Source organism: Lithobates pipiens, unplaced genomic scaffold (genome assembly GCF_037356315.1).
Source record: "Lithobates pipiens isolate NorthernLeopardFrog02 unplaced genomic scaffold, aLitPip1_a1.2 Scaffold_18, whole genome shotgun sequence".
Taxonomy (NCBI): Eukaryota; Metazoa; Chordata; class Amphibia; order Anura; family Ranidae; genus Lithobates; species Lithobates pipiens.
In genome coordinates this window covers 638,769,896-638,797,198 of record NW_027507758.1, presented here as the reverse complement: position 1 = coordinate 638,797,198, position 27,303 = coordinate 638,769,896, and the positions used below count along the sequence as shown (strand labels likewise).

At 44.7% G+C, this 27,303-nt stretch overlaps 1 protein-coding gene across 1 annotated transcript in view; it reads right to left on the bottom strand.

Moving 5' to 3' along the window:
* Positions 1 to 27,303, bottom strand: part of LOC143986898 (uncharacterized) — a 1,277,526-nt gene that overhangs the window by 6,671 nt on the left and 1,243,552 nt on the right. Inside the window, 7 exon segments of the mRNA XM_077485305.1 lie at positions 4,940 to 5,075; positions 5,197 to 5,403; positions 5,482 to 5,655; positions 5,736 to 5,930; positions 6,010 to 6,234; positions 6,324 to 6,421; positions 7,202 to 7,322. Of these exon segments, the coding sequence (XP_077341431.1) occupies positions 4,940 to 5,075; positions 5,197 to 5,403; positions 5,482 to 5,655; positions 5,736 to 5,930; positions 6,010 to 6,234; positions 6,324 to 6,421; positions 7,202 to 7,322 (1,156 nt within the window).

Here is a 27,303-nt window from a genome sequence, read left to right as displayed (position 1 = left end):
AGACATGAAGCTATACGAGGGGTGGAGGAACTTTTATATTAAAGTAATACTAAAAGCTGATACTAATGCCTTCTATTACCTCCAGTCTATCAGCCTCCACCTTCTCTGTGGTCAGATGCTGATCTTTCCTGTGCAAAGACCTTAACCACTTGCGGACCGCCCACCATCATTATTACTTTATTTTATTTTTTATATATAATTTTTATCTTCATTTTCACACAAAAAAAGGGACACATACAATAAAAGGTGGGGTTTATACATCAAAAAGGTAAAAATACCACGAATGACCGGTTTGCAATATTAGTTTCAGAAAGCCCTTTGGTATACACACTTGTAAGCATCACAAGACTCCATCTTTTTTCTACCCATACTACCTGGGGGATTGTGCATGGAAACCTGGGTACCAAATCAGGGCTATATACCTACAGACAGTATTATGAGCAATGCACCAATTGTGACATAGGGAGAGGAATAAAACAGAAAACCAAACAAAAACAAACAAACAATCAGTACTTTATCAGAAATTAGAAGTATTATTAGAACAAAGATTCCATGGGTCTGTATTATGCAGGCCTCAACCCCAAAAAAGTTATATGAAAGCTGTTACCGGGAGGCTCTCGGGCATCATCAACCAGGGCATACAGAGTCTAGAGGTAATAAATGATGGAACTTGTGCCACATTAGAGGAGTAATGGATCCAAGTGGCCCATATACTGTAAAACTTTTCGTATCTGTCCTTGCACTTTGCCATCCATTTCTCTGCCGCCATGATATTATTGACAAGATGAATCCAGTCAGATCGTCCAGGGACATGAGACGACTTCCAATGTATGGGAATCAAGCACCAGGCTGCAGTTTAAAAGGTGTGGCAAAACCAATTTACGGTGGACGCTAAGAGGCATGGATGGCATGTGAAGTAGAAACTCCAGTGGGGAGTCACTCATATCAATGTCCAGTATAACCTTTATCTGGGCTTTGATGTCTTGCCAAAAAGCCAGAAGCCATTCCCACTATATGTGTAGGTAGGTACCACATCGCCCACAACCCCTCCAACCGACATCAGGGACTGCCGGGTAAATTCTGGCCAGTGCAGCCAGAACTCTGTACCACTGGGTCAAAAACTTAAAGCTATTTTCTTGCATATTTGTGTCCACAGAACTACCGTGGGTAAGGTTGTATACGTGATCCAGTTGTGTCTCCATGAACGTATGCTGCAGCTCCCTCTCCCGTATATAGACCGGCCTACTCCGAGACTCAGCAGACTGTAGCATCTCATAAAGCACTGAGATAGAGTGAGGGATAAGGTGTGCAGATTTCCACAATTTTTCAAACAGAGTCAGGGAGGTCGGGGGTCTAATGGTATGAGGTAAACTATAAACAAAACAATGCAACTGTTTGTAGCACATTGGAAATTGACCAGAGTGGAGCCAGTTCAAGGAGACTAGGCCCCATTCATGTATGAAGCTTCCACACCGCGTCTCTTCATCCCTTGCTCACGTGTGAAATAGGAGAGGTGTCCCCCCCCGAGTGAACCATGAGAAGCCTCCCAAGAGCAAGAGTGCAGGTGGGGACCCAGGTGGTGACAGCAGACCCTTAGCATTCAAGGTGTCCCAAAACTGCAACACATGGAAAGAGATAGGGGACATGAAGTCTGAAAGTCCACGACATTCCCGGGGGAGCCATGGAGCATGAAACCGGTTGCGTTCCCGCTAAAAATTTCTCAAGGGGGACCCAGGATTTGGTGGTAGTGTGGTGTTGCCAGTCTAATATACGCTGCAAAGCAATCACCTCATAATACTTCCGCATTGGGGGAACATCAAGTCCCCCAATCATTTGGGAGTCTGCAGGGTGCGTAAGGTGAGACAGGGGTTCTGACCATGCCAGATAAACTTTAAAAACAGACTGTTGATGGGAAAGAAAAAGAACCTGGATAGTGTAATATGCATCATCTGAAAACAGAACAGTACTCTCGGCAGGACATTCAATTATTTATTCATTACTGACTTGGCCCATCCAAGAAAAGGTAGTACGATCCCATCGCAGTAGGTCCACTTTAATTGTGGAAAGCAAGGTGGCATAGTTGCAGGTATACAATTGTGAAAACTCGGCCGGGAGAAAAATCTCCAAATATTAATGAAGAACTGCACCACGTGAATGAGAAAGATACCGCAGCTCATAGCAGGAGAGATAGCAAGAGGGAGAATTTCCAACTTGCCATAATTAATTTTAAAGTTAGAAAGGAGTGAAATCTCTGTAACTCAGTCATTATGGAAGGGAAATCAGCGGGTCCGCGACATAGACTAGAACATCGTCTGCATACACTGACAGCTTATGTTCCATTGTCTCCACCTTAAACCCATTAATTATAGGTTTTTAGCCGGACCATATTTAACAGCGGTTTTCAGGGTAAGGGCAAATAAAAGTGGAGACAGGAGGGACCCCTGCCTCATCCCATTCTGTATAGGGAAGGGGTCAGAGAAAGTTCCATTTACCTTTACAAGAGCCTCCAGAGAACTATATATGGAGCCTAAGCATGTTTTGGCCAAGGCCCAATTTTGACAATACCGCCTGAACATATGTCCATTGGCATAAATATACAGTAGAAGGCAGGGTGAGCCGGTCTGCTGTAAATTCACCAAATGGGCTCGGTTGGAATTGTACCTTGCCTCCCTTCCTGCTATGAAGCCTGTTTGGTCGGAGTGAATTATCATAGGTATAATGGGCTTTAGCTGATTCGCTAAAATCTTTGCCAAAAATCTTAATATCGGTGTTTAACAATGAAATCGGTCTATAGCTACCCGGGGAAGTAGGGTCTTTCCCTTCCTTCAGGAGGACTGTGATATGGGCTAACAGTGCTTCCTTTGGGATAGAAGTTCCCGAAGCTAGGGTATTAAAATACGCAACCATATGATTAGAAAGGAGGGGGGAAGAACTTTCCGATAGTAAGCATTGGTAAATCTGTCCGAACCCAGACTTTTACCCTGGGGAAGGTCTTTAATCACCAACTCGATCTCTGTCAAGGAGATAGGCCTATCAAGTTGTTCAGCAATTTGAGTCGTCAGTTTAGGGGCTATTGTCTCGTCAAGACAATGTAAAAGAAATTCTGTTTTCTGCAGAGGTGTTTAACCAGGGAGTGTGGTAGAAAGTTGGTAGATTTGGGCATAATAGTACCAAAAGAAAGCCACGTCTGATATTCCCGAGGTGGTTTTTGAAGTTTATGGACGTGACCAGATGTGCGTTGAAGTCGAAGGGCCCTGGCTAGGAGTCTCCCACATTTATTTCCAAATTCATAGAATTTGTGTGAAACATGTCGCAGTCTATCACATCTATCGCAGGTCTCCAATAGGGTGGACAGTTCCTCACTAAGGGACAAAAGGTCCGCGTGCAGGGTCTGAGTCATTTGGCCTGCAGTTTCACCAAGAGAGACTGTAGTTCCCCGTTGCGTGCCTTTTTTTTTTTTTAGCCTGGAGCACTGATCACTAAGTTACCCATGGACCACGGCATTGTGCCCCTCACACACAGATGCCATCCTCGTCTCCTCCCGTCATGTTTTCTTTGAACAAAAAAGACATAGTATCCGAGACCCGCTTCTGAGCCACAGCATCATCTAGAGGTTTACATTTAGTCGCCAAGTCCATTGTCGTACATCAGGAGACAAAGGAAAGAGGGAGATGGAGACATGCGCATGATCAGAAATGGTAAGTGATCTGATGGATGCACCAGAGAGTGACTCCAGAAAGTGTTGGTCCACCATCAGAAGGTCTACTCGTGTGCACACATTATGTGTGGTGGAATAGTAACTAATATCCTTCATGGTGGGGTAGAGCACTCTCCGGCAATCAACCAGATGATGGGCATGTAGGGATTTACGAAAATGTTTGAGGAGAGCGTGGAACGACCAGATGAGGTATCTATCTGCAGGTCAGGACTAATGTTGAAATCCCCCCCATGACCAACTGACCCTCATGGAACATGGAGAGAGAGTCCAAGACCCTATCCAAGAATGTCAACTGCCGGGTATCCGGCGTGTAAAGGGCTATGCAGGTATGCTTACATGCAAACAAGGTACCTTTCAGGTATAGAGTTTCCCTATAGGAAGCCATATAGTATACAATTCCCCTATAGGAAGTCACAAAGTAAAGTATAGAAATCCTTTATAGGAAGCCGTAAAGTATAGAGTTCCCCTAAAGGAAGCCGGAAAGTATAGTATAGAGTTCCCCTTTGGAAGCCACGAAGTATAGTACAGAATTTCCCTATAGGAAGCCACAAAGTATATTATAGAGTTCCCCTATAGGAAGTCACAAAGTATAGTATAGAGGTCTCCTATAGGAAGCCACAAAGTATAGTTTAGAATTTCCATATAGCACAATAAAAAATATTTTGCCTTTAAAATAACTTGGTTCCTTCTCTTGCCCAGGACTACCTGTCCCATGAGGCATTGCGCCTCACACATTCAAGTTCTCAGGCATTTACTGACATGTATGGATGGTGTACTGAGCTATATTTTCTGATATGTAAAAAAGAAATAATGCATTCTGTATGCAGGCCAATTAATTGACTGACCAACCAATCGATTATGAAAATAGTTGACAACTATTTTTATAATTTATTATAATCAAATTATGCTGATTAATTGTTTCAGCCCTAAATCTCTGACCCAAAACACATACACCAAGTGTCTAGGTCTAGTAACGTCTATGGTGAAAATAAACATTTTGCTGCCAGCTGATCCCCAGAATCTCCATAAATCCAGTCTAGATACATAAATTGTGTCTGCAGCACAGGGAAGGAAGATTATTGGAGAGAAATATAGGACGGGGAACACAGCTCAGGAAAGTGACCAGGGAATTACAGGCTGATATCACCCAGTCCGCACCCGACTCTGTACCAATCAGTGAGCAGTATGGGTGGAGGAATGTATTTAGTGTTTCTAACCCACCTGTGTTGATCTCTGTAGGAGTGTCCTCCTCTATAAATGTCACCGTTATTCCATCCTCCATAGACTGCTGATCATCCCTTACAGATCTCTCTTCTTCTGCTTTAATCTCAAATTCTATATCAATCGGATCTCCACTCTAAATCAAGAAAATTAGAGAAAATATAATTTGTAAGGTATAAGCTTTAATATTGTGACATCACATAAAGAGTCCACAAATTGTCTCTATAAGTGTGTTTTATAAGCTCCGTCCCACCAACCTTATAACAGTGAGGGATGGTGTGACTTTCCTGTGTGGAATCCCAGGAATACAGAGGATGTGGACATCTCTCTGGTGGGTTCCTGGTATTAGGTGGCTCCATCATATCCTTGTGTCCTCCTGAAAACTCCTCCATCACTCCATACTCCTCATCCTCCTCTTTATACTCTTCTTTAACAACAATATTATAATCCCGGAGGTTTACACTCTGAATATATAATAAAACATTCATTGTAACAAAATGCTGTGTATAAATTATAACTATCAATAATTGTCAATCGTCTACCTGATGATGGTAAGGGATGGTGTGATCTTCCTGTGTGGAATCCCGGGAATACAGAGGACAGGGACATCTCTCTTTTGGGTTCCTGGTATTAAGTGGCTCCATCACTCCATACTCCTCATCCTCCTCTTTATACTCTTCCTTAACATGAATATCATCCCTCACAAGGTTTCCACTCTGAATATATAATATAACATTCATTGTAACAAACATGCTGTGCATAAATTATAACTATCAATAAATTGTCAATCATCTACCTGATGATGGCGAGGGATAGTGTGATCTTCCTGTGTGGAATCCCGGGAATACAGAGGACAGGGACATCTCTCTGGTGGGTTCCTGGTATTAGGTGGCTCCATCTTATCCTTGTGTCCTTCTGAAAACTCCTCCATCACTCCATACTCCTCATCCTCCTCTTTAACATCAATTTTATAACCCCACAGATTTCCACTCTGAATATATAATAAAACATTCATTGTAACAAACATGCTGTGTATAAATCAGAACTACCAATAATTGTCAATCATCTACCTGATGATGGTGGGGGATGGTATGATCTTCCTGTGTGGAATCCCAGGAATACAGAGGATGGGGGCATCTCTCTGGTGGGTTTCTGTAGCTGGGTGACTCCACCATGGTGTCCCGGTACAGATCTTTGTGTTCTTTTAGAAACTCTGACTCCTCCATCACCCCATCATCATCCTCCTCTTTTATCTCTTCTTTACCCTCAACTTTTGACTCTCTCAGGTTTCCTCTCTGAATATAGAATAAAAATCACATCAAAGGTAACAATGCAGATAATGTACAGATACTAATGATACTATCAGTGATTGTTCCTCATCTACCTGATGATGGTGAGGGATGGTGTGACCTTCCTGTGTGGAATCCCGGGAATACAGAGGGTGGGAACATCTCTCTGGTGGGTTCCCATAACTGGATCCATCTGTAGGAAACACACACACTGACTGAATACATTGTTCTATGTGTTTATCAGATGATGGGGGATCTAGGTGGACCCTCCGTACTGCTCTCTCTGTCAGGACAGGGTCCGTCCGCTGGTAAGATCCATCATTTGGCATGAAGTGTTGAGGTCCACTGGCAGGTGTCTCCTGGCAGTTTGTAACTGTCAGGAGAGACTTTCCCTGCTGGTGTTGGGTCATCATTGGGCCGCAGTACTGGCGTCCACAAGCGGATGGATCCTGGCAGTAGGGAGCAGGCAACACTTCCTGCGCTCAGGTGTTACTTGAGGACAATTACTGCAGTCTTATAAATACCCAGCAAGCCCACACATGCTTGGCTTGGTATCTCTCTTCCTGGGCCCTGACTTTGAGCCTGCTATCCTGACCTTGAGCCTGCATCTGACCTGACCTGATCTATTCTGATCCCATCCTGGACCTGTCCCTCCTGTTTGCCTTGGATCCCTGCTCTGCAGCCCATCCATCCGTCCTTGCCCTGTCCTGTTTATTCCCCATCTGCTGACCCCCCTGTGTATGACCTCGGCCTGGCTTTTGTTACGATTTCGGTATTTCCCATTATTTATATATACCATTGTTGTTTGTGGGTTTGGGTTGGTAGTGCACTGTTATATTCACTTACTTGTCACCTATGTAAATAAACACCATTATTATTCACTTACATGTGTTTCTGGTTTCCTCTGTACAGTCCACACAATCTGGTCACACCTGCTCATGACACTCTCCTTTACAATAAAGTCTCCTCTTACCCGGTGATGTGAGGGGCGGATGATTGTCCATCATGACATCCTTGTAGAGATCCTTGTGTCCTTCTAAATACTCCCACTCCTCCATGGAGAAATAGACAGTGACATCCTGACACCTTATAGGAACCTGACACACACAATGATACAGTCACCATCCAGACACATCCCTTGTCTGTTACTGGATAATGCCCCAGAATTCCCAGCACTGCTCACCTTTCCTCGATGATCTCTCTGGTGACTTCTAGAATCTTTTTCTTATTTCTCTATTCTATCAGGGAGGGAGGTGGAGGCAATGTGATGGTCACTTGATCTCCAGACTTCACAGGAGGAAAACTCTAGATCTGAACACAATGAGCAAAAATCAAATGATATTCCCAGACTCCTCCTCACCTCACCATTCAGTTCTCCATTTTATTAAAGCCGTGCTTCAGACTGAGGTATAATTTACCCACACAGGACCCACCACACTATGCCGGTTAAAAACATGTTGTAGGCATTCTAATGTCATTACATACAATACGGGACCAACAGTCCTACTTTGCTAGTGAGGATGCCAAGGGTCCGCCCACATCTTAAAAGCATCAGAAAAAAAATCCAGTGTGATGTCATAGGACATAATGATTCTGGATGGAGGGACATTTGGATGTGGAGATTTGAGAGGTCTTCTATATGACGCTTCTGTGCAAACCAAATCATTGTTCCTGGGTGTATCCTACCTCTACTAAACTGAAGAGTGAAGGAGAAGGGATCTCACCACTCCAGGAGCACACATGCAGTCTGTAAACTGTCTCTTCGGCTGGGAAGCCACGGGTGCTGGCTATTACCACTAGCAACAGACGAAAAACAAGCTCTGGACTGCCGCACTCTTCAGAAGACCACTTTCTTTTATTGGAAAATCACATCACAGCTCAACAAACACAGCAAACAAGGAAAAATTGCTGACGTTTCGCACTAGCTGTAGTGCTTAATCATAGCCATGGTTAAGTACTACAGCTAGTGCAAAACGTCAGCAAGTTTTCCTTTGTTCGCTGTGTTTGTTGAGCTGTGATGTTATTTTCCAATAAAATAAGTGGTTTTCTGAAGAGTGCGGCAGTCCAGAGCTTGTTTTTTGTCTGAAACTGAAGAGTGAACTTTGACCTTTACCATACAGAATTCTGTCAGGAGTCTATGAAATTAAGCTCTCATGTGATCAGGTGACGTGCGGAGGAACGGAGTGTAAATACCAGTCAATTTTCTCCATAGCTCCTAATGGTGGGGATGGATTTCGCTGAGTGCTGGTGCCAAGTTTCCACCCCCCCCAGGATCACTGCAGGTGTGGAGAAAAGGTGTGTAAGAGGATTAGAGCTGCCACGACGCGTCGACGTAATCGACTACGTCGACTAAGAAAATACGTCGACGTGCGTGCAGGGCGTCGATGCGTCACAGTGGGGGCAGTGCTTAGCATTTACCGCTCCCCTCCGTGCCGCCGTCCCCCTCTCTTCTCCCCCTCCGTGCCGCCGTCCCCCTCTCTTCTCCCCCTCCATGCCGCCGTCCCTAGAGGTGCAACGGATCGCCACCGATCCGTGCGCACATGCCACGATCCGCGGAGCGCTCCGCGGTCTCGGCCTTAGGAGAGGCCGCGGCTTCGGCCTAGCTCCGAAGCGGCGGCCATCTTTCTACACCCAGGTGTTTACAATGTGATCGCTCCGATGGAGCGATCACTTGTAAACAAACCGGCGTCATGACATGACGCCGGTTTCTCTCTCCCCTCTCTGTACTGATCTGTGCAGTGGAGGGGAGAGGTCGGATGGATGCAGCCATCCCTCCATACCCTGCCAATGCAATACTCTGCCCTGCCCTACCATGCCATGCTCTACTCTGCCCTACCGTGCCATGCTCTACTCTGCCCTACCGTGCCATGCTCTACTCTGCCCTACCGTGCCATGCTCTACTCTGCCCTACCGTGCCATGCTCTACTCTGCCCTACCGTGCCATGCTCTACCATGCCATGCTCTACTCTGCCCTGCCCTACCATGCCATGCTCTACTCTGCCCTACCATGCTCTACTCTGCCCTACCATACTCTGCCCTGCCCTGCCATACTCTGCCCTGCCCTGCCATACTCTGCCCTGCCATACTCTGCCCTGCCCTGCCATACTCTGCCCTGCCCTGCCATACTCTGCCCTGCCATACCCTGCCCTGCCATACCCTGCCCTGCCATACCCTGCCATGCTATACTCTGCTCTGCCATGCTATACTCTGCTCTGCCATGCTATACTCTGCTCTGCCATGCTATACTCTGCTCTGCTATACTCTGCCCTGCAATACTATGCTATACTCAGCCCTGCCCTGCAATACTCTGCCCTACCCTGCAATACTCTGCCCTGCCCTGCAATGCCCGCCAATACTCTGCCCTGCCCTGCAATGCATAGCTAATCAAAAAAAACCACTAGATTCATAAAAAAATAAAAATAAAAAAAATAATCGGATAGTCGTTGACTAATCGAAGAAATAATCGATAGATTAGTCGACAGACAAATTAATCGTTAGTTGCAGCTCTAAAGAGGATATGGAGGAGAGATGAGGAGGAGATCCAGGAATCAGGATAAAGGTCAGGACAAGCAACAGACGAGCGCATCCAAGAGATGAAGCCGGGGTCACTATACAGAAAATGTATCCGAGGAAACAACAGGCAGGACGAGGAATAGCAAGAAAGAGCTCAGAGACAAATGAGAATATTGCTCAGGCATTGGGAGATTATCTCAGCATGACTTACATAATGAAGGAGATGCGGGAGAGGGGAGGAAGTCACTTAAGGTGGGGCTTGATACATTTGCTTTGAAACTAGGAGCCAACTAAAAAAGTTAGGAGAGTTTTTAAGGGAAGTGTGGGTTATCGGCGCCTGGGGCAGGGCAAGTAATTTGTTAGGTGCAGAACACAGGACTTGGGGTGCAAGGTGCAGGACATGTTGTGCTGTGTGCAGAATGCAGGACACGTGGTGAAGGGTGCAGAATTCAGAACATGGGGTGCTGGGTAATTAAGAAGGGTGTAGGTCACCATAGGACATGAGATGTAGGGTACAGTGTGCAGGAAATGGAGCGCAGGGAAAGGCTATAGTGTGCAGAATGCAAGACGTGGTGCAGAACACAGGACATAGTTACATAGTAGGTAAGGTTGAATAAAGACAATAGTCCATGCAGTCCGACCTGTGTAGGTGCACGTGTGTCAGTGTCCATAATTATTTCCCATATCCCTGTATGTTGTGTTCTTTCGGATGCACGTCCAAGAGTCTCTTAAAAATGTCAATACTCCCCACAGCCACCACCTCTTGTGGAAGAGAGTTCCACATTCTTACCACTCCGACAGTGAAAAAAAACCCTATGCAATTTAAGGTAAACCGCTTCTCCTCCAATCTCATTGTGTGTCCCCATGTCGTCTCACACCCCCTGAGATTAAATAGTATTTTTCCTATACAGGGATCACCACTGAGATATTTGTAAATCGCTATCATATCTCCTCTCAAGCGTCTCCTCTCCAGCGATAATAAATTTAGTGCTTATAGTTGCTGCTCGTATTTGAGATCCTCCAGCCCCCTAATTATTTGGACTCTCCAGCTCCAGCACATCCCTTATGAGGACTGGTGAATAGTAGTGTACAGAATACTCCAGATGTGGCCTAACCAGAGCTTTATAAAGTGTCAGGATTATAATTTTATCTATGCTAATATTCTGCCGGTTTTGGTAGCTGCAGCTTGACATTGTATGCTATTGCTCAGTCTGTTGTCTACTAGGACCCCCAGATCTTTCTCCATCCTTGACTCCCCCAGAGGTTCTCCCCCATGGGGTGCAGGGTACCATAAAAGGATGTAGGTCACTGCAGCACATGGGATGCAGGAGAAGGGTGCAAAATACAGAACATGTGTTGCGGGGGAAGGAAACATTGTGCAGAATGCAGGATATGGGGAGCAGGCTGTAGAATGTTGGGGTGCAGGAAGTGTGGTGCAGGGTGCATTATGCAGGACATGGGGTACAGGGGAAAGGTACAGTGTGCAGAATGCAGGAAATGGGAAGCAGGGTGCAGGACATGTGGTGCAGGACATGGGGTACAGGGTACCAGAAATGGGTGCAGGTCACCACAGAACACGGGGTACAAGGTATCAGAGAAGGGTGCAGACATGGAATGCAGAAGAAGGGTGTAAAATTTAGAAAATTAAGTGAAAAGTACAGGAGAAGGGTGCAGGCCATATGGTGCAGGGTGCAGAATGTAGAACATTGGGGTGCAAGGTGCAGGAGAAAGGTACAGAATGCAGGACATAGAGTGCAGGGGAAGGGTACAGTGTGCAGAATTCAGGACATGGAGTAGAGGGTGCAGAATGGATCACATGGGGTCCAGAGTACCAGAAAAAGGTGTAGATCACCTCAGGATGCAGGACATGGGGTGCAGAACACAGGACATGGGGTGCAGGACAGTAATGTAATCCCCCTGTGTCCTCCTGCATGTCCTGTACATCCCCCCCAGCAGTGTGTGAGAGCAGAGTGGATGGAGAGGACATCTTGTGTACATAAAGCAGCATGTCCCTCCCTGGCTGGTCTCTTAGCTGGCTGCTTTGCAGGCTTGTCCTGGTTCCTCCTGTAAGGACTCTGTAGTCCTGTTTCTCAGCACCTTGTGGGGATCTTTGTGGCAGTGCCGAGGTGGCGCCATGTTGGAGGTTCAGTCCCGCTCCTTCCTCTCTGTTCTGCCGAAGGGCTCTGCAGGGACACAGACAGCTGTGGGTGGAACCAGGAGCCGATGGTGACAGTAATGCGGCCACGGAAAAGAGAAAGATCGGCAGCGGGAGCTCAGTGAGATGAGTCCTCTCATGCCGCTGTTCTGCCCAGTCCACCCCTCACTTCACAGGTCGGGTGTCATCATCTCCTCCCGCCTGGCCCCGCTCTGAGCCACATTCCTGTCTGAATAATGTGTCCGGGTTTCAGGCAGAAACATTATTCAGACCAACAGTGAGAATGGACTGACAAGAGCCCAGGGGCCAGGATGCCATTTCTAGTCACCATGGGGACCTGGGATTTGTTGAGCCCCGACTTATGGTGACCCTAGAGACATGGAAGTTCAGCTGGTTCAGCAGGGATTGGTCACATTTCCATCCATGTGTGGTCACTGCCGGATAAAAGTCACTCCATCAGTGGCTGCAGCCAATAGCTTCGTCACTGATCTGTGTATTCTGAGAGCAGAGGAGCGCCCCCCATTGTCAGAATACAATAGTGCAGCGGGGAGGATTCCCCCATCCCCCTCCAATGTGTGGATGGGGGAATCACTTCAGTTTTTTCCTCTCATCCCGCTGGATGAACGATAAAACTGAACCATGTATGGCCAGATTTGGAAAAAAGATATATTCATCATCAACTGATCCCCCTGAAGGGGTTAATCTACATATTACCTCCTCTGCCGCCAGATCCAGCAGTGTCGTCTCTCTACCTCCTATGGAACTTCCTGTGTGTACCTGACATCACTTCCTCTCTTCCATAGAGACTTCCTGTCTGGGTAGAGGTGAGATCACCACCTTGTGGAGATCAGAGGAACCGCAGAAACGTCTGGTAGTGTGAACACGGGCTTGTGCTGTGTGTATGTACTGTATATCCTTATAGATGGGTCATCTCCACTCCCACCAAGGGGGATAGAAATATATTACTGCTCGGGGGGGGGGAGACATTTTGGCCCCTTTGATTTTGCAGTAAAATTGATGTCAGATTTAGTCATGTAGAACATCTGTTATATGGATACAAAGAGCCCCAGCCGAGAGTAAAGGGTGGAAATGGCTCCTGATCTCCAATTTGGGCAATTATGTCACCAATATAAATAGAATAAAACCCGCGCTATGTGTAACAACTCAAATACCTACAGAAATAACTTATACCGGACTGCTGCTGTAACAAAGGTAAGTGTTGCATTTATCAACTAGAAGAGCATTATGTGTCACAGCGCTGTCCTATTGTGTGTGCACATAAATCTTCACAAATACACTAAAAGATGTGGAAACATTCATATATAAAGTGCTAGGGGCTCAAATAATATTCTCTGCAGATCTACTGCTTCCACTTTACACCTACTTCACTGATCTTATGGTGTTTATCACTAAATGAAGTAAACTGACCCATGTGCAAATTCATATACAACATAAAGTGCTTTGTGCTCAATATGCTGTTCCCTGCAGATCCACTGCTTCCACTTTGCTCCTACTTAATTCATCTTTTATTTTCTGCTATATTAAATGAACTAAAAATCTGTGCAAATCCATGTAATCATACAATATTTTGTGCTCAATATAGTGTTCTCTGCAAGTCCACTGCTTCCACTTTGTATCTACTTCAACAAACTTATTTTGCACAAAAAATCCACCAATCAATAAAAATCACCACTAAGGGGGCGCCCTCACCATCACGTGTGTAAGAGGTGGAAGAAGGCGTGGCTACACTACAGCTGCCACAGTTTGGAGCACCGAGAACTTTACACCTTATCAACTTTTCACTGATTAGTGGATTTTTATGAAGCAAAATCAGTTTATTGGAGTAGATGCAAAGTGGAAGCAGTGGACTTGCAGAGAACACTATATTGAGCACAAAATATTGTATGATTACATGAATTTGCACAGATTTTTAGTTTATTGAATAGAGCGGCAAATATTATAAGAGTAAAGAAGTAGGTGTAAAGTGGAAGCAGTGGACTTGCAAAGAACACTATATTGAGCGCAAAATATTGTATGATTACATGAATTTGATTTGCACAGATTTTTAGTTTATTTAATATAGCGGCAAATATTATAAGAGTAAAGAAGTAGGTGTAAAGTGGAAGCAGTGGATCTGCAGGGAACAGCATCTTGAGTCCAAAACACTTTATGTTGTATATGAATTTGCAGATGGATCAGGTCACGTAATTGATTGATAAACACAGTACAGGACGGCTCACAATATAATAAATACGCCCTCTTCTCTGATGATCTCCTTTTTATTGGTCACTTCCCCTCTAATCTCCGCCCCCAACATCTGCCCATTACTGGATGGTTTTGGTGGATCTCTGGCCTGTACATCAACATGTCCAAGTCTCAGACATGACATATCACGGACCCGCACTCATTAGTCACACGCGTGATTGATCAATGTGACTTGGAATGATTCCGTTGTTCCTTACCTGGGAGTGAATCTACCCACCAGTATAGACCAACTCTATGGAACCAACCTCCCCCCTCCCCCGATATACAGGAAATTAGAAAATCTATAACAATGAGCACAACTGTCCTGGTAAAGTCGGGGTCATTCCATTAAGAATACTTTGTTCCCGTGTGTACTATACCTCTCCTGCTCTCTACCCATCTCTATCATTAAAGACCATCTACTGCAGTGATGGAGAACCTTGGCACCCCAGATGTTTTGGAACTACATTTCCCATGATGCTCAAGCACTCTGCAGTGTAGATGAGCATCATGGGAAATGTAGTTCCAAAACATCTGGTGTGCCACGGTTTACCATCACTGATCTACAGCATTTTCAGGCCAACATTACTGACTTCATCTGGGGTTTGGAAGGGCATTGAGTGGCTCAGAGGGTCCTATTTTGTGCTAGTGATGAAGGCGGTCTTGGTCTACCAAACCTATTATGGTTCTATCAAGCTTCTCAACTAGCCCACATCCCAATAATATATTCCCGAGTTACTAAACCCTATTGGGTGGATCTGAAACAACATGCGGTACCCCAGGTCACTCTGGACTACCTGTGGTGTCCTCCTTGTCCCTCTATCTTATCTCCAACTTTCTCTCATTCAGTAACCCTATAGGGTGGACTTAGAGGTCACCCAGATTTGGTCTCTGATAGTCACCCATTAGCCCATCTGTTTCATAACCCACAATTTCTTCCAGGCATGGACATCAAAGCTTTTAAATGGAGGTTGAACAAAGGGTTGTATAGGATTGGTCATTTTTTCAAATCCTCCGGTCTGATCTTGCTTAGTTCCCAGAATCATGGCCTACAAACATTGTGGATTTAGCCCGTCATTTATCATAGGTAGAAATTTCCACACATGGACTTCCACAGGGACCACCGAGACTACATGTATAACTTGTACAGTGACTCCAGGAGGATTTAAACTGTAATTAACAGCTTCCTGTCAGGCCTATAGGAGAATGATGGCCGAGTGGGAGCTCTCCCATCCTGGGTGAACATCATATGAAGTCTACCAGGTCTAGTAGCCATGCTGCAGCTCCACCAGATGACAGATCATTGTACTGGGCTGATCCCAGTACTATGTAATCTCTGTGACCAATCACAGCAATCACATGGCAGTTGTACACAATGAATGGCTTTCATTCATAGCTATTCATTCTGAACTATTGTGAATATCTCTGTGATTGGTCACAGTGATCACATGGTACAGACAGGGCCCATCACATCTGTACCATATAATAGCTGTGACCAATCATCACAGTAGTACACCCTCTGTCATTCAGAAAAATGATTGCTTATAACAGTAATCATCAAAAAAAATCCAGATAACCTCCCACAAGTAGTACAGGGTCAACATGTTAACAATACATGTGTCACTATGTAAAAAAAAAAGAAAATAAATTATTATTATTTATTTTATTTTTTTACATACTGACACCAGTCAGTATTACTGATCACCACCATACCAGTCATATGATTATGCTGTATCGCTCTGGTAACAAAAAAATAAAAAAAAAATATAATGTTTTCTTAGTTTCTGTTACAAAATGTTGCAAATAAATAATATTTTTTCATAAATTGTATGGCCAAATGTATTCTTCAACATTTCTTTTGTAAAAATAACTCAAATCCTTATTTTGTCCCTATTTAGTCTATGTGAACGTTATAGAGTCTATAAACTATGGTATATATATTTATAAATAAATCAAATTTATTTTTTTGGCACGATTTTATGGAAAAAGGAAGAGAAAAAAACATATTTTTATTTTTTTTGCATATATATATATATATATATATATATATATATATATATAGAGCATAAAATAAAAATCCCAGCAGTGACTAAATACCACCAAAAGGAAGCTCTATCTGTTTAAGAAAAATGATAAACATTCCATTTGGGTATAGTGTTGTATAACTGACTATGACTCATTCAAAGGGTGGCAGCGCTGAAATCTTGGCCTGGGCAGAAAGTGTAGGATACTTAAGTGGTTAACCGGTTCCCGACCAGCGCACACCGATGTACGTCGGCAGAATGGCACGGGCAGGCATATTGGCGTACAGGTACGTCCAATCTTCAATGCTGCCCTGCCATCGCAAGCGTGCCGCCGGCATACCCGCGATCGTCTCACGGGACGGCTGAATGGAGAATTTCTCCATTCTGCCTAGCAACTAGTGACGCTGATCTCTGCTCCATGTGATTGGAGCAGAGATCAGTGTTCACTAAATGAAAGCCCAGCCCCCCCACAGTTAGTAACACACCCCTAGGAACACTTAACCCCTACACTGCCACCCACTGGTTAACCCCTTCACTGCCAGTGTCATTTACACAGGAATCACTGCATTTATATAGCAGTGATTGCCGTATAACTGACAATGGTCCCAAAAATGTGTCAAAAATGTCCGCCATAATGTTGCAGTCACAATAATAAAAAAAAAAAAATCGCTGATCGCCGCCGTTACTAGTAAAAAAATAATAATAAAAAATGATTAATAAAAATGCTATAAACTATCCCCATTTTGTAAACGCTATAACTTTTGCACAAACCAATCAATAATCGCTTATTGCAATTTTTTTTTTACCAAAAATATGTAGAAGAATACGTATCGGCCTAAACTGAGGGAAAAAAATGTTTTTTTATATATTTTGGGGGGATATTTATTATAACAAAAAGTAAAAAATAATGTTTTTTTTTTCAAAATCGACGCTCTATTTTTGTTTATAGCGCAAAAAATAAAAACCGCAGGGGTGGTCAAATACCACCAAAAGAAAGCTCTATTTGTGGGAAAAAAAGGACGTCAATTTTGTTTGGGAGCCCCATCGCACGACCGCGCAATTGTCAGTTAAAGCGACGCAGTGCCGAATTGCAAAAAGTGGTCTGGTCTTTGACCAGCAAAATGGTCCAGTCTGTAAGTGGTTAATAATGCACAAATGTTCATATAGGGATTTCTACAGGGACCACCGAGACCATCTATGCATTGCTTCGATGTCACCCATATTACTAGGAGACCATAAAGCAGATGACTATAGAAAGATATAAAAGTCCACTCAGTGTCATGGAACTTCATTCCAGTCACACCATTCATTGTTTTGTACATAAGGACCATTTTGGTGTTGATGGATCACTGGCAAAAAGATGGGAGCTTGGCGGGAGAGGAACAGAAGAAGGAGGAAGAGGAAGGGATCTTAGTCAAGGAGGGGGAATAGGAAGGGACTCCACAAATGGGGGTATTCACTCGAAGTGTAACCACACAAGCATGGAGGCCCCAAGAGACAGGGCATAAAACAAGATATTTACAGGATGGATAAACAATAGATGGAAGTGAGTTTACAATCGATAACTTTTCCAAAGTGATCCTCTCTGATGCTCAGACTCTCTTCTTCTTTCTAATGCCACGTACACACGATCGGAATTCTTGTTGGAAAAAGCTCTGATGGTTTTCCCGACGGAATTCAGCTCAAGCTGTCAAGCTGACTTTCTCAACACCTGGAGGGTGCTGAGTTCTTGGATAACGTCTACACAGTTTTTACAGATTGGATTTATCACCCCAATGATCAGTACATGGATGTAATCATTATGTTTGGATGATCTCACCAGTCAGGAGACTTTCTTGTCATCCTACATGATTGATCCCTTCTGAGGATTCTTCTATCCTTCCAAACAAATGTATGAACTCATTGATGAGTCATAGTTACATAGTTAGTAAGCTTGAATATAGACACCAATCCATCCAGTTCAACCTGAGTGAGTGTCTACAATTGTCCCTATCCCTGTACATTGCACACTCAAATCGGTCCCTGCCCTCAAGGGGCCCACAATCCAAGGTCCCCATTCATATACTAGGGTCAATTTTGGACAGAAGCCAATTAACCTACCTGCATGTCTTTGGAGTGTGGGAGGAAACTGGAGAGCCCGGAGGAAGCCCACGTAGGCACAGGGAGAACATGCAAACTCCAATGCAGGTAGTGTGGTGGTTGGGATTTGAACCAGCGACACTTCTTACTACTAGGTGAGAGTGCTAACCACTACACCACTGTGCCACCCCTTTTATGTGATCTAGAAGATCTGGAATCACAATGTCTTTATGGATGAAGTGGCTGACCCAGTGTATATATTATTTATTGCTTTATAGCTTTTTTCACTTAATTATTTTATTTTTTATAAAGCATTCAAGGAAGTGTTCTTACTTTCAGAGATCTCCACCACCATTCCTATGTAAAAATTACATCCTTGCAGTTTACGTTTAACGTCTTCATTATGAGTGGATTGGTATATATTTATGCTTTTGGATATACTTTTGCATTTTCTTCTCCAAAAATGGAAAATTTATATCAGATACTTAGCGTAATTTTCCTTTCCTGATAGGCTTCATGGCAGCATACGTGTGGGTTAGCCCCGCCTCCATAACTACCCAATGGGACCCCTCTCCCATAAATCTTTGCTCCATGCTGCTATCTGTGTTCCGTAACTAGCCTACTCCAACATTTGGGAAGGAACTCCTGCTGCCATGGAGCCTATCAGGAAAGGAAAATTACGGTAAGTATCTGATATAAATTTTCCATTTTCCTGACAGGCTCCATGCCAGCATATGTGTGGGAAATAACTCGCCAAACACACCCGGGTGGGCTAAAAATGTTGAGTAAAGAAACCAAAAATTTATTTTACATTGTCCACTGACAATACTTGCAAACCAAAATTAACCAAAGAAAGCGCAGCTGGCTCCACACAATAATGGGAAACAAAAGTATTAATTGAAGACCAGGAAGCCGCTCTACAGATAACTTCCGGTACGACATGTCAAGCTGCTGCCCAAGAGTAGGGATGAGCCGAACACCTCCTGGTTCGGTTCGCATCAGAACATTCGAACGGACCGCAAATTCGTACGAACTTTAGGACCCCATTGAAGTCTATGGGACTCGAACGTTCGAAATAAAAAGTGCTAATTTTAATGGCTAATATGCAAGATACTGTCCTAAAAAGGGTTTGGGGACATGGGTCAATGCCTAAAATGTTTTTAAAAATGGCCGTTTTGGCGGGAGCACCGATTTTAATGACGATTAAAGTGAAAAAAAAAGTGAAATATTCCTTTAAATATCATGCCTGGGGGGTGTCTATAGCATGCCTGTGAAGTGCCACGTGTTTCCCGTGTTTAGAACAGTCCCTGCACAAAATGACATTTAACGGAAAAAAGTCATTTAAAACTGCTTGTGTTTTTAATATCTGGTTCTGAGAAATATGGATGAAAATCATTGAGAAAAATGGCATGGGTAGCCCCCCCCTGCCCATTACCAGCCCCTTTGGGTCTTGTACGGATATTAAGGGGGAACCCTATACCCATATTAAAAAAAGGAAAGACGTGGGGCCCCCAGGCCCTATATACTCAGAACAGCAGTATACAGGCGGTGCAAACAAGACAGGGACTGTGTAGGTTTGTTGTGTTAAGTAGAATCTGTTCGTAATTTTGAACTGGTACATTTTTAAAGTGTAGCTCCAGTCAAAAAATCTATTTTTAAGCTTTTTGGAAAACATAGGGAAGGGTTATCACCCCTGTATAATTTGTTTTGCCGTCCATCTTTTTTCATCTCACTCCCTGTTGTCTCCTTCCGTTTGCAAGTAGGAGACGTTTGTAAGTTGGATGTTTGAAAGTAGGGGCCTGCCCTATATGCTCTGCAGAAATGGCAGAAAAAGGTGTTGGTGTTGCCACAACATTGTAAGCCCTCAAAGTGACTCTTGGTGGGCGCTGGAGCGCCCTGCTGTGAACGATTATATCAAGAATTGTAATTACATGCCATTGTTGAACAGTGGTAGAAAAATTGGGCCTTTGGTGGTTGTGGTGCTGGTGCCACAACACTATAAGTCCTCACAGTTACTCTCGGTGGGCACAGGAACGGGCCCTGCTGTGAAATATTATATCAAGAATTGTAATTACATGCCCCTGTTAAACAGGGGCTGAAAAATTGGGCTGCTGGCACTGGTGCTGGTGCCACGACACTGCAACCTCTCCCATATACTCTAGTTGTGGTGCAGGAATGAGCCCTGCTGCAAAGCATTGCATCAAAAATTGTAATTAAACGCCCCTGTTAAACAGGGGCTGAAAAATTGGGCTGGTGGCATCACCCAGAACCAAAAATGTTCTTCCAACATATCAGCGGAGGAGGAAGAGGATAGACAATCAACATAACAGGATAGTCACTCAGCATCAGCATAGGCAGTCTTGAAGGGATGTGATATTTCAAAAAAAATTATTCGGTTACATCAGCTTCAGGTGCTTGGTAGCTGTGGGTGATCCAAGACTGATTCATCTTGATGAACGTCAGTCAATCAACTGAGTCGGTGGACAGGCACACCCTGTGATTGGTAACAAAGCCACCAGCAGCACTGAAGGTGCGTTCCGAAAGAACGCTGGATGCAGGACAGGCCAGTAGCTCAATTGCATACTGTGCAAGCTCTGGCCAGTGATCCATCCTCAAGACCCAGTAAGCCAGAGGATTTTCGGTGGGAAAGGTGTCCAAGTCTGACCTTGCCCCTAGGTATTCCTGCACCATGTAAATCAGACGCTGGCGATGGTTGCTGGAACCGATCATACTTTGGGGCTGCGGACTAAAAAATTGTCTGAACGCATCGGTCAGACGACCACCTTCTCCACCGCTCCTTCTGACCGATGCCTCAGCAACACGTTGTCCAGGACCAGGAGTTTGTAACCTCCCAGTCTCTGGGAACGTGTTGCACAGACCTTTCTGTAAGGCCTCCCTGAGATGTCTCATCCTCTGCTCCCTCTGCGACGGCAAGATAAGGTCGGCAACCTTACCCTTGTACTGTGGATCAAGGAGAGTGGCCAGCCAGTAATGGTCCCTCTCCTTGATCCAAAGAATATGAGGATCCTTCCGCAGGCTTTGCAGGATCAGGGAAGCCAGGCAGCGTAGGTTAGCTGAGGCATTCAATCCGGAGTCCTCTGGGTCACTAAGGACAACATGATCCGCAGCTACCTCCTCCCAGCCACGTACAAGTCCATGGGTTTCTTGAGACTGTAAATCATCCCTATAAGACTGCTGCTGCAGCTGATGCTGCGTGCCAGCCTCCACCTCCATGCTGACACAATCATCTTCCTCCTCCTGTGTGATGGGTGGGACAGCAGGAACACTGTCTGGATAAAGGGGGCCTTGAGAGGCAAGGAAGTCCTCCTCTTCCTGCCTCTGTTTTGCCTCAAGTGCCCTGTCCATTATTCCACGCAGCGTATGCTCCAACAGGTGGACAAGAGCTACAATGTCACTGATGCATGCACTGTCACTGCTCACCATCCTTGTGGCCTCCTACCCTTAATTCCAACTAGGAGGTCTTATCCCCGCGTTTGTGGATACCGGAAGTCACGTCTGAGAAACGAAAAGAAACATTTCATTACATATCTGGCGTTTTTAAACTGATTGTTTGTGAGTACCTTTCCATTGTTTGATTTTTTCAATAAAAAGTGTATACATACTTCACTATTCGGAGCCCTCCTGTTTCCCTTTCTGTGAGATCTTGCCAGTTTGACACCCTGATGTGGGGATAAGACCTCCTAGTTGGAATTAAGGGTACACCGCTGTTGCCATCTGAGACTTTGGTCTCTATATGCTGTTCACCTTACAGCAGTAAGGTAAGGGGCCATCCTAATTGTTAGGTGCGGGACACTGAAGAGACACCAGAGTGAGCACAGTTTGCGTTGCATTGCACCTGCTACTACGAGAAGCACCTTATGGATTTTGTACCACCCCTTACTCACTCTGCAGTTTGAGAGACTTATTTATTAATTTTTTTTTTGCACTGAATGATTCACTATCATTAAGTTTGGTTTGATTATTTTTATACACACTCTGTGAGCTATTTTTTTTTATTCGCATTTATCACTACCACTGTATGGTTGTATGCGATTTTCCTGCGATTTTATATGTTTGATCTACACTTAATAAGATAATTTATTTATTTGCATTCATCACTATCACTGTGTGATTTTATGCGATTTTGCTCTGGTTTATGCGATTTTATATATATTTCTATTCTGTTTGCACATATATATATATATTCGTTTGGAATGTTTTCTTGCACTAGTCACTTTAATCACTGATCACGATTTGCCACGGGAATCAGAATTTATTCATAGATAGTTTATTTATTTATTGTCACGTGAATCAGAATTTATTCACAGATAGTTTATGTACTTATTTAGCACTTTATGGATTAATTTATCTAGTTTATTGGTTTAAGGGAGCGCAGCACCATTTATTTGATTTTTCGTTATATGTTTCAGTGGTAGGGCTTATACCTCTGTCGGTGTTTGGCTGCAACCCTATTTTAGGTTTAATAGATTTTATTTACGATAGTGCAAGGATACTTCTTTTATCATTTAAGCGTGTCCCATAGCCACATGCTGATGATGACGATGCACCGCATCCACGACCAGCACTGTTGTCTCTAGACACAGAGCCCACTTGCCCTCTTTTATCGGCTCGCGCCTGTCTGCCTCTCCTTGTTGGCCTTCCAGACATGGTAATGGCCTGAAGGGAGATGGGAAAACCAGAAATTGTGTAGTGTATATTGTGCTGGAGGCACACAACACCCACTAACTCCTGCAGATGCCTTTATTATAGAACAGGAATTAAAGGGTAGATACTGGTGTATACTGTGCTGTGCTGGACGCACACAACACCAACTAACTCCTGCAGATGGCAGATGGCTCAATTAGAGAAGAGCTATTTAGGTGGATAATGGTGTATAGTGCTGTCAGGGCACGCAGACAACACGCACAATCTCCTACAACTGACTGCAAGCTCTATTACAGAAGAGCAATATAGCTAGCTATATTAGGTGGATATAATGGTGTATAGTGCGGTCAGGGCACACAGAATCTCCTACAACTGACTGCAAGCTCTATTACAGAAGATCAATATAGCTAGCTATATAGGTGGATATAATGGTGTATAGTGCGGTCAGGGCACGCAGACAACACGCACAATCTCCTACAACTGACTGCAAGCTCTATTACAGAAGAGCAATATAGCTAGCTATATAGGTGGATATAATGGTGTATAGTGCGGTCAGGGCACGCAGAATCTCCTACAACTGACTGCAAGCTCTATTACAGAAGAGCAATATAGCTAGCTATATAGGTGGATATAATGGTGTATAGTGCGGTCAGGGCACGCAGACAACACGCACAATCTCCTACAACTGACTGCAAGCTCTATTACAGAAGAGCAATATAGCTAGCTATATAGGTGGATATAATGGTGTATAGTGCGGTCAGGGCACGAGGAATCTCCTACAACTGACTGCAAGCTCTATTACAGAAGAGCAATATAGCTAGCTATATAGGTGTATATAATGGTGTATAGTGCGGTCAGGACACGCAGACAACACCCACAAACTCCTGCAGATTGCTAAAAGCTCAATTACAGAAGAGCAAGAACGCTAAATCGGCTGATAACGAACGGTGTATACTGTGTTGAAGGTACACAGAGAACACCCACTAACTCCTACAGACGCCAACACACTACACAAGGCCGCCGCGCTGGCGGCCTTATATAGTGTGGGGCGTGTACTACACAGCTTGAGCTATGATTGGCCACAGCCAAGTCGAGTATGTTTGACTCGAACACGAAGCTCATCCCTACCCAAGAGGTCGAGATACCCCGAGTCGAATGAGCCGTCACTGCCTCAGGAGGAACCAAGCCCTTTGCTTTGTATGCCCTTTGAATCGTTTGGACAACCCAAGATGAGGTTGATCTAATTGAGGCTCGCATCCCTTTATTTTTGCCGTGTTAAAGAACAAAAAGAAAGTCTGTTCGTCTGAATGAGGCTGTGGCATCCAAATATTGCTTCAACATGCGACCAACATCCAAAGGATGAACCTCTTGGTTGTCTGACATTCTAAACGTAGGTAGAACAATTTCCTGATTTTCATGAAATATTGACGTAACTTTCGGATTTGACCCTAGCATAGGGATCAAAACCACTCTGTCTGGAAAAAAGGTTAGAAATGGTTCCACTGACCCAAGATTCCTAATCTCCGATACTCTTTTGGCTGAGGTTATTGCCACCAAAAACACAGTCTTGATAGTGAGATCTCCTAAAGACAAAGGATCGCCCAAATTTCTTCCAAGATCAGAAAGAAAGTCCAGTACTAAAGGAAGGTCCCATTTGGGGAACCTGGGTCTTTTCTGAGGCCTAAGCCTGATGGCTCCTTTAAAGAATTGTCGTATTAAGGTATGATTTGCCCACGAAACTCCTGTAAAGGCTGAAATGGCTGAAACTTGTACTCTTAAAGAGCTAACCGCCAAAGACAAGTCCAGCTCTGATTGAAGGAAAGACAATATATCTTGGACTGCCGGTGAATTATATGAATTTGACCTGGAAGACATGTGGACCATAAACCTGGCCAATATGCATATACTTTATTCGTACTTTTCCGCCTGGCACTAAGAAGGGTTGGAATCGCTTCTTCTGGGCAACCCAGAGCTTCTAGCCTTACCCTCTCAAGAACCACGTCCTGAGGTGTAGACCGGACGGGTACGGGTGTAATAGTGTGCCCTGGGATAGTAGATCTGGCCTGAGAGGCAGGGGAACTGGATCTTGATAGCTGAGGAGCAGCAGAGGAAACCAAGGCCTGTTGGGCCAGAATGGGATTACCACAATGATCTCCACCTTCTCCCTTCTGAGCCTCCGAAGGAACTGCAGGATTACAGGAACTGGAGGGAAGGCGTAGGCTCTCTGAAACTTCCAACAGTCCATGAGAGCATCTGTCCCAAAAGCCTGAGGATCCCTGAACCTTGAGTAGTATTTGGGCATCTTGCGATTGCACGGCAAAGCGAACAGATTGAACTCTGGAGATACTCCCAAGGTCAGAAGCCAATCGAAGACATCCCTGTGGAGAGACCACTCGTTGTTGTCCATTCTGACACATGACAGAAAATCTGCTTGAGCATTCTGGACCCCTGGGATGTATACAGCAGAAATGTTGACCACATTCTTCTGAGCCCAAATCATTATCGGTTCTACTTCCCGTAATAGGGACCAATTGCGAGTCCCCCCTTGCTTCTTTATATAGGCCACCGCGGTTGTGTTGTCCAACCTTAGCATTATTGATCACCCCGCCACCAGATGGCGAAATGCTAAGAGCGCTTGAAAGGCTGCTCTTAACTCCAGAATGTTGGAGACCACCCCCAGCGACGGGAATGACCACCTTCCTTGAGCTACATCCGAAAGGCAATGAGTGCCCCAACCTTGGTTGCTGGCATCTGAAGTTACTATCACCCAAGAAATGGGAACTATCGAATGATGGTTGTGTAGATTCTTCCCTTGAAGCCACCAGAGGAGAGACGTCCTCATCACTGGGGTAAGGAGTATGCGTTGTGTCTAACTGGACGAGTCCCACTGTTGCAGAAAACCTTTCTGGAAGGGACGAGTGTGCCATTGGGCCCACTTCACCATAGGAATGGTGGCTGTCATTGTGCCAATCACCTTTAAACATTGTAGAGCCAAAAGATGAGATGAATCCCGAGCTGCGTGAATCCTGTCTCGGATCACACTGATCTTTTCCTCCGGCAGGGAGATAGTGCCTTTTAATGTATCGAACTGAGCCCCTAGATGCACGATGACTTGCATTGGAACCAGATGGCTGTTCTCCAGGTTCAGGAGCCACCAAAACCCCTGCAGAGTGGAGATGACTAAACTCTTGTGCTCCAGGATCTGATCTCTGTCATGAGATAGTAGGAGCAAATCATCCAAATATTGATGGAGATGAACTCCTTTGACTCGGAGAAGAGCTACTACAGCTAGAAGTACCTTGGAGAAGACCCGAGAAGATGTTGTTAACCCGAATGGGAGACAAGTAAACTGTAGGTGTTGCTCGCCAACTGCGAATCGGAGAAACTGCTGAAAATCCCTTGCCACTGGCACGTGGAAGTATACGTCCTTCAAATCGATTGATATTAACCAATCTCCCAGATGCACAGACTGCTGGATCGTAAGGCCGCGTACACACGCGGGGACTGTTCGCCCAACTTTGTCCGCTGAACAGTGTTTTGGCGGACAGTCCGCCCGTGTGTGGGCTTTCAGCGGACAGTTTCAGCGAACAGTCTGCTGAACAAAGTTTTTCGGAAATTCCGAAAAACTGTCCGCTGAAACTTGGTTTCAGCAAACAGTCCCCTCGTGTGTAGGCTTGTTCGTCAAACTAAGTTCCGCGCATGCTCAGAAAGGATTTACACGCCGAAAGTTGTAATGCAATGTATAGGACGTCGTATTTTGCGTCCCGTCGTACGTGCCGTTCACGTCATCGCGCACGGTTTCAGCAAACTGTTCGTTCGTCGTGTGTGGGCAAGTCCGTCCATGCTAATTTTGAGTGAACTGTTTGCTGAAACTGTTTGACGGACAAAGTTGAGCGAACAGTCCTCGCGTGTGTACGCGGCCTAAGAAGAGATTCCATCTTGAACTTTTCCTTGCGAATAAAGGAATTGAGGTGGGTCAAATTTATCACCGGCCTCCATGCGCCGTTTCTTTTCTGAACCATAAACAGAGGGGAATACATGCCCTCACTACGTTCGTCTTCCGGCATGGGTACAACCGCGCCTTGATCCAGTAAAAAACTTACTTAGGTCAATAGGACCTGTTTCTTTTCCTCTGAGCCTGGAATTGTTGTGGGAACGAACCTTAACCTCGGAGTGTTGATGAAAGTCCACTTGTGACCAGAGGAAACCGTCTTGACGGTCCAATAATCTCGAATTGAGGCCGCCCAAACATGCCGGTAGTGAAGAAGGCGAGCCCCCACCTGACATGTTTGAGCGGGCCCAATTTCAAAAAGATTTAGCAGAATCTTGGTTACCTGCAGAACCCCCTTTTGAGGTTTTCTTGAGGGAAGATTGCCTGGACCTCCATGATCTAGA